Source organism: Lontra canadensis, unplaced genomic scaffold, assembly GCF_010015895.1.
Source record: "Lontra canadensis isolate GAN:19392208 unplaced genomic scaffold, GSC_riverotter_1.0 scaffold217, whole genome shotgun sequence".
Lineage (NCBI taxonomy): Eukaryota > Metazoa > Chordata > Mammalia > Carnivora > Mustelidae > Lontra > Lontra canadensis.
The window spans coordinates 178,000-186,102 of record NW_022631211.1 but is presented as its reverse complement, the minus strand read 5'-3'; the positions used below and the strand labels follow the sequence as shown (position 1 = coordinate 186,102).

At 43.9% G+C, this 8,103-nt stretch overlaps 1 protein-coding gene across 1 annotated transcript; it reads right to left on the bottom strand.

Moving 5' to 3' along the window:
• Positions 1–6,836: 6,836 nt before the first annotated feature.
• On the bottom strand, positions 6,837–7,748 carry LOC116862005 (olfactory receptor 139). The gene has a single exon (XM_032849010.1). It carries the CDS (start codon positions 7,746–7,748, stop codon positions 6,837–6,839), a length of 912 nt encoding a protein of 303 aa, XP_032704901.1.
• Between the last annotated feature and the right edge of the window lie 355 nt (positions 7,749–8,103).

Below are 8,103 nucleotides of genomic sequence, written 5' to 3'. Positions count from 1 at the left end.
GGTCCAGTTTCTTTCTGACTTAAGGACCAAAAAGAAAGAAAATCTTCTCTGAGCATCCCTCCCCTCTGGCCTTATTAGTTGAGAGGCAGAAGACAATCAGCAAATCCCACTTTCCCTTAGCTTCTAGGCTGCATTATCCCGAACTCTCATTTGGGAGCTAATTAGAAGCTTCTATTTGTGGAACTCGGAAGGATTATATTCCCCAATCCTGATCCTGGCTGTCTCCGTGGGAAACTTTATTAGAGCAGTTGCTGGATAGGTGGGACTCCCAAGGTCCTGCAGAGCTGGGGAAGTTAGCGAAGTTTACCAATTAGTTGACTCTTGTCAGAGTCAGATAAGATAGAGCAAAAGATACTGAGGTATTTTGGGGGCCCAGGAGATCAATCATGCTCCCTCCCAGTCTCCACAGTGTTGGGGGAGGTGGTACAGGACAACAGCTTCTACATGACGGAGTTCTTCATCAGCGCATTAGAGGGAGATGAGGGCCAGTGCTGTAAAAAGGACATAGTACCAGCTATGCTGGTACTAAGCTGGAGTATTAGGGAGGAAATTCTTGCTCTGGTCCATAGAAGAGGAAGGGCACAAACTCTAGAAATATGGCAAATGCCTTCTCCTGGAAACCCAGTGGAATTTTAACATCACCTTCCCATTGTACTTGTCAACTCAGTTATTCTCTATTTCAGTTCACTTAATCTTCAGAATAATCATTTGAAGTGCATGTCAGGATTCCCATTTCATTGATGAGAAAATTAGGACCCGCAGAGAGGAACTGGCCTGCCCAGCGTTACACAGCCAGCTGGTAGCAGTCTTAGCCCGGAAGCCGGGTCTCCCAACTTCTCAGTCCAGCTCTTTCCACTTGACCACAGCTGATTCAATTCGACTAGGAGCACAAGCTTCTCAGGTTCCTGCCTGGCACAGAGAAGATGCTTGCTTATTTGTTTTCCTTGTATCTTGGCCTGGACAACTACCTGTCAGTACCAAATAAAGGTCTGAAGTCTTTTAGGCCCTGATATCATTATCTCCCCAGGTCCTGCAAACATAAACTTGGAAAATGAGGTTAAATATTTTCTGGTTGATGTCCCAAGATTCCTTCCCAAACTCTCTTCTTTTTTTTTTTTTAATTTTGTTTATTTATTTGACAGAGAGAGAGAGATCACAAGTAGGCAGAGAGAGAGGAAGGGAAGCAGGCTCCCCGCCTAGCAGAGAGCCCGATGTGGGGCTCGATCCCAGGACCCTGGGATCATGACCTGAGCCGAAGGCAGAGGCTTTAACCCACTGAGCCACCCAGGTGCCCCTCTTCTTTCTGTTTTAATGATTGCTAGTAGTCAGGCCTTCTCTGCCTGGCCCACTGCTCCATCTCCAATCTGGGCCTCTCTCCAGTTGCTGACTATCAAGAACTGACTTTTACCCATCACAGGTCCACTGTGCATGAATTAATTGTTCCTGGGTTTGTACACTTGTTTTCAACTTTATCCCCTGTCCATTTAATTGTCGATGGTCCTTTATTTTCCCTCAGCCTTTTGCATCCTATGTGGGTCTGAGTATTTATCATGCAGTATGTGAGTGAAAAAAGCCCAAGATATTTGGAAGGGACTAGTTTTACAGATAAAAGGAACTGATACTTAGAAAGTTCATGTAGCCTAAAATGGAAGAGGCTGGATTAGAACCCAGGTCTCCAGATGTCCTGTCTAAGGTTCTCTTCACTCAACTACACTGCCTTTCCCATTTCTGAGACTCACCGCATCTAGAGTCAGTATCACTGTTTAGTTTTGAGTTCTTTGGTGATTTACTAGAGGCGGGTGGGGAAGGAGACAAAGATGCCAGGCCAAGAGTCAGCACTCAGAGGTTGTCTTCCTTTTAAACCTCTGGTCTCTGGGAAATCACTTAGCCTGTTTGTACCTGTGCTTTTTCTTTCTTTTTCTTTTTTTTTTTTTTGCCTTTTTTTTTTTTTTTTTTTTTTTTATATCTACAAAGTAAGGATAATAGGAACTGGTCTTCTTACTCTGCAATCCAGGGCCTGGTTGTGGGTGACATTCAATTGTGCAGTTGCAACATTCAAATGAGAACAGATTTCAAATTGCTTTGTAAATACTGTTATATGCTAATAGAATAATAAGAGAAAATGAACTACTGTTGTAATTCTCTTGAGTCCTAAGAGTACCTCTCTCTGTGCTGGACAAATGATTAAGCCTCTGGATGGTAGGATGGATGTGGGGAAGGAGGCAACACGGGGTGTGTAGGAAAGCATTTCCAAGTACTTGTATGTAGATGCCCAGTGTGTATAAAATGACATGGATCCTGGATGTCCTCAAAAGTTCACAAAGTAACTGATGACATCTGGAATATGTCAGCTCATCTTGCCCTCCCAACTCCACATTGTCACCATTGGTACTTTTTAAATTTTTTTTTCTGATTGTATTCTTCTGATCAACACACAATTATCATATGGTTTCATTCATATATGGAATATAAGAAACAACACAGAGCACAATAGGGGAAAGGAGGGAAAACTGAATGGGAAGAAATCAGAGAGTGAAACAAGCCATATGAGATTCTTGACTCCAAGGAAACAAACTGAGGGTTGGGGAAAGGGAGAAGGGTGGGGGGATGGGGTAACTGGGTGATGGGCATTAAGGAGGGCATGTGCTATGATGAGCACTGGGTGTTAGACTCAACTAATGAATCACTGAACATTATATCAAAAACTAATGTACTATAACTTGGCTAATTAAATTTAAATACATAAACAATTTTTTTTGTTTTTAATTTTCTTAAAGATTCTACTTATTTATTTGAGAAAGAGAGAGAGCAAGAGAGAGCACAAGTGAGAGGCAGAAGCAGACTCCCCGCCAATCAGGGAGCTCGATGTGGGATTCGATTCTAGGACCCCGGGATCATGACCTGAGCAGAAGGCAGACACTTAACTAAGTCACCCAGGTGTCCCTTGTTTGTTTTTTTAAATTACAGAATCCAGTAAAAAAAACTTCAAATAAAAGAAGATAGCATAAAAGCAAAGTGCTTCTCCACTTCCCATAGCTCTCAGTCCTACCTTCCTCCATGGAGGGAATCGCCATCTACAGCCTGAGGATTTTTGTCTGGGATTTTTTTGCCCCCCACACATACACATATCACATTATCATCACTTTCTCAGTTTAGCAAAAGATGCTATACATCTTTTCATGTTAATGAATAACTCATATTTGCATAGCAGAGTTAAAAGCTATTTACTTCAGATTTCACTGGGGGAGAAGTAGCTTTCTGAGACATGATACGACTTAGGGTAAATAACAATATTCACAGTACCTAAAGGTAGTCCTAAAACAAACTATTCACTTCAGAACATGAATTAAAGAAAGACAAACACTTTATCATAACATATGATTACTTATTCATTATAACCCCTCCTCTGTAATGTGCTTGATGTTAAATAGATCCTGGTTTCTGGGTGTTATCATGCCCTGCCCTCAGCTTGTGCAACTAAATGCTCTCTTTTTTTTTTCTATTATTTAAGATTTTATTTATTTATTTGAGAGACAGAGAGAGAGAGAATGAGAGGGGGAGAAGTCAGAGGAAGAAGCAGGGAGCCGAATGCAGGGCTCAATCCCAGGACTCCAGGATCATGACCTGTGCTGAAGGCAGTTGCTTAACCAACTGAGTCACCTAGGTGCCCCAATGCTCTTTTTCTAATTCTCTGCAGGAAGGAGACTCTTCTTTGTCTTAGCTTCAGGCAGTGTCTCTTAGTTCTGAGGAGAGATGATATGGTTCATAAGCAGTCAGGAAAGCTTCTCTCTTTTACATCAAACTCAATGATTGTTTTTATTTCATCAAGCGAAAGGTTTTGTTTTATGTTTTCATTTTTTTCCTTTTCCTTTTATATCTTTATATCCCCCTAATATTGGACCTTGGGGGCTAGAAATGTGAATCATACTTTCATTTCACCAAAAGTCGTCCCAGTTGTGTCCTGCAATTTCTTCATCACAGTAAGTTCATTAAACTTTGAGAGGGGCCCTTTTTCTTAACTGCATTGGATAGTGCTATAATCTAACAACTTTTTGTTGAGTAAGGGGTTCTTTCAGATTTTTGCTGTGGCTTGTATTCATCTGGCATCCAAAATCGAAGAAACACCTTGCCCTCGTTCACAAAGGGCACTGCGGATTCCGTTTGTGGAAATGGAAGATGCAGAGAACACAGTTTGTGCCTGAAGGCCTGCTGACCCTGAATGCACCTGGTGGGTAGGCATTGGGCCACCTCATCTGAGCTGCTATGGGGCCTCTGGCCTCCTTCTTTTGGCCCTGGCCCTACAGCCACAGGACGTAGAGGGGTTCTGAGCCTGGAACTGCACTGTCACCATCAGGACACCATGCAGGTTACCAACCTCCTTTGGCACTTTTTTTAAAATAATTTTTTTATTATGTTACATTAGTCACCATACAGTACATCACTAGTTTTTGATGTAGTGTTCCACAATTCCTTGTTTGCGTATAACACCCAGTACTCCATGCAATCTGGGCCCTCCTTAATCCCCATTCCTGGGCTGAGCCATCCCTCTACCCCGCTCCCCTCTAAAACCCTCAGTTTGTTTCCCGGAGTCCACAGTCTCTCATGCTTCATCTCCCCCTCTGACTACCCCTCTTCATTTTTCCTTCCTTCTCCTAATGTCCTTCATGCTATTCCTTATGTTCCACAAATAAGTGAAACCATATGATAATTGTCTTTCTCTGCTTGACTTATTTCACTCAGCATAATCTCCTCCAGTTCCATCCATATCAATGCAAATGGTGGGTATTCATCCTTTCTGATGGCTGAGTAATAGTCCATTGTGTATATGAACCACATCTTCTTCATCCATTTGCCTGTTGATGGGCATCTTGGCTCCTCCCACAGTTTGGCTATTGCGGACATTGCTGCTATGAACATTGGGGTGCATATGGCCCTTCTCACCACATCTGTATCTTTGAGATAAATACCCAGTAGTGCCATTGCTGAGTCATAGGGTAGCTCTATTTTCAACTCTTTGAGAAACTCTACAGTTTTTCAAAATGGCTGTACCTTTAGCATTTTGAAAACATCTAGCAGTTACACTGGTCTCCCATGTAGAAAACAAATTTCTTTCCATAGATCATGCTTCCTATTACTAATTAATCAGTCTGCAAAATTGTTTTCCGTACTCAGGACTATGCTAGGTATTTGGAGGACACAGTATGATATTAAAAATGGTTCCTTTCTTTCAGGAGCTTATGATGTAGTGGGGGGAGCAAAAGAGGCTGCAGGGAATCCAGAAAAGTTGATGATGGTGTCTTGCTGCTCAGGACACAGTCTGTCAGAGGAGTCACCTAGCAAGGAGAAGCCCTCCCTGAGTGAGAGGTTGTGGCTAAGAGTTCAAGACTGAGTGGAGAAGCAGGAAGAGATGACAGAGGGAGGGCCATGCACACCCCAGAGGTCTGGATGTGATATGGTGGTCAGAAATCAGTGAAATCCGTGGCTTTTCAGGGTGGAATGACATGGGACAGATATATCTCCAGGGGTTAATCAGACAGGTGTGGGGAGCAGCTAGTGGGGAGGAGAGTACAGGCTCAGGGGTCACTGCGGGAGCCCCAGTGGGACTGGATGGCACAGGCCTGAATTGGGAAGCAGTTGTCTGCAGAAGGACAAAGGTGTGGATAGAAGAGAGTGTTAGGGACTGTTCAGCAGGACCTAGTAGGTGACTGGACTTGGAGAATGACTGTAGATCCATTTGATTGGGAAATATTCTTCAGGGTTCCATTCTGCCCTCCTCAAGCAATTAATAAGCATGCCAAGTAAGGTCACTCTTCTCAGACTTCCAACTTCTGGGCCAGGAAGTGTCTGAAATAGTTCACAGAAAAAATTCTAGAGATAGCCATGACAGGACATGAAACGGGCTATTATTCTATTCACTGTTCTCTGGATTGCCTTAGCTTTGCTCTTTTGGTAAAACCCTGGTTTCTAATACTTATTCACTGGTAAACTGCAAACACTATCTCCCTCTATCTTCCTTTCCCTCCTCACCTTTGCTAAGTATCTACACATATTAAGCAGAATGCCCATTATATATCAATATATATACTGACTGTATTTTGTGTATTGTATATTGTCAATTTAAAAAATCGGCAAAATTGTATTTTGCCAATTAAAAAAAAACTTGCTATTCTGGGTGCTTCTTCTGAAACATGTGATATCCATCCTCAGTTTTTGGTGGAGGAGTTGTGAGTCAGCTAGTTTACACACGGCCATGAAAATGTGGTGTTCCCCCTAATGGTTACTCAGGATGGAGACCCTGGCTTTGGAAAAAAGTATTTGATAATGTTGCTCTGAAGAAGATGCTGGTGGGTCCTAACACTTTATTCTTAGGCTATGTCAAACCTCAATTTAGTTTCACAGTCCTGGGTTTATTTCCTGAAGAAGAATCTTTTAAAAACCATACCCCATTCTCCAGTACAAATATATTTTATCTTAAAAGGCGGGTGGAGGATGCAAATATTTTGCTTTTATTAGCATTTTAAACATATTTCAATTAAAAGCTCATTAAATTTTTAAAAATAGCCAATTTCTGTCCCATTTCCTGACATGCCTTATACTTTTCTCCCACCTCTCTTTGATCCATCTTCCACCAGCTTTAGCTTTTCCCCCCAGTCCAAGGTAAACCATATTCTACTCTGGTCCATGCTATCTACTTTCTTCCTATCTTTCCAGCCACCCCTGAAGATCCCCAATGCCCACATCCACACTTTCAGCATGAGAAAGTCAGTGGGTGCTCTAGGGGCATGCTGGTGTCCCGCTTTCTCATTCAGGTGGTCGCTTCCCTGTCAACACCCTTTTCAGGGCACCCTGCACATCTGGGTTCCGGAGGCTGTAGATGACCGGTTGAGCATGGGGCTGAGGATAGTGTTGAGGATCCCAATCCCCTTGTCCTTATCTGAGGCTGACACCGAGCCCAGACGCATGTAACTGAAGAAGCCAGTTCCATAAAAGATACAGACTACAGTGAGGTGGGAGCCACATGTGGAGAAGGCCTTCTTCCTCCCTTCCACTGAATGGATTCGTAGCACTGCAGCGGTGACATGGGCATAGGACACTGAAATGAGGATCATGGGGAACACCCCCATGAAAGTGGCCCCCACGAAAAGCAGCTGCCCATTGATGTGGGTGCTGGAGCAGGAGAGCTGGAAAAGGGGTGGGAGGTCGCAGTAGAAGTGATTGACCACATTAGGGCCACAGAAGTCAAGCACAGATATAGCCACTGTGTGAGTCAGAGCATTGATAAAGGAAATGGTGCAGCAAATGCCCACCAGGGCTCCTTGGACTTCACGGCTCATGCGGGTGCTGTAGGTAAGGGGTTGACATATGGCCAGGTAGCGGTCATAGGCCATGGCTGTCACGAGGTGACAGTCCACACCAGCCAGGAGATGGAAAAAGAAGAGCTGTGAAATGCAGGCAGCATAGGGGACTCTGCACTGGTGGTCCAGGAGACATGCCAGCATCAGAGGGACAGTGACAGTGATGCATCTGATGTCTAGCAGAGACAGATTCCCCAGGAAGTAGTACATGGGTGTGTGTAGTTTGGGCTCCACAAAGATGGCAGCCAGGATACTGAGGTTGCCTCCAACAGTGACTACATAGGCAAAGAGGAAGATGACGAAAAGGATGGGTTGCAGTCTTATGTTTTCTGTCAGGCCAAGAAGGATGAACTCAGTGACAGTTGTCCTATTCCCCCAGGCACCTGGCTCCATAGGCTGCTTCCGAGCTCTGCAGTGGGAGAAGACCTGAACCTGCCACAGGGAGAGAGAGACACATAGTAGGCACCTAATCTGAGACTACTGGATGCTGGGGATTGTGGCGTGAGCACCTACCAGCCTAGAGCTTGAGTAGTCTCCTGGAGGCCACCATGATGCCAGACATGAACACTTTAATTGCTTTTTCAGGCTCAAGTCCAGGGGATGCCAGGGAAGGGACTGGGGCAGAAGAAACTACTCTGTGGTATAGGACACTGGCTACCTCACAACGTTTTTAATAGCTATTGAGGTTGTGTTGGTAGAGAGTGACTGAACAGTAGTTTTGACTAGCTCAATGAATAGATGAATGTAT

Excerpts from the sequence above, each read along its gene's own strand:
- LOC116862005 (XM_032849010.1), bottom strand. The coding sequence starts at position 7,748 with ATGGAGCCAGGTGCCTGGGGGAATAGGACAACTGTCACTGAGTTCATC.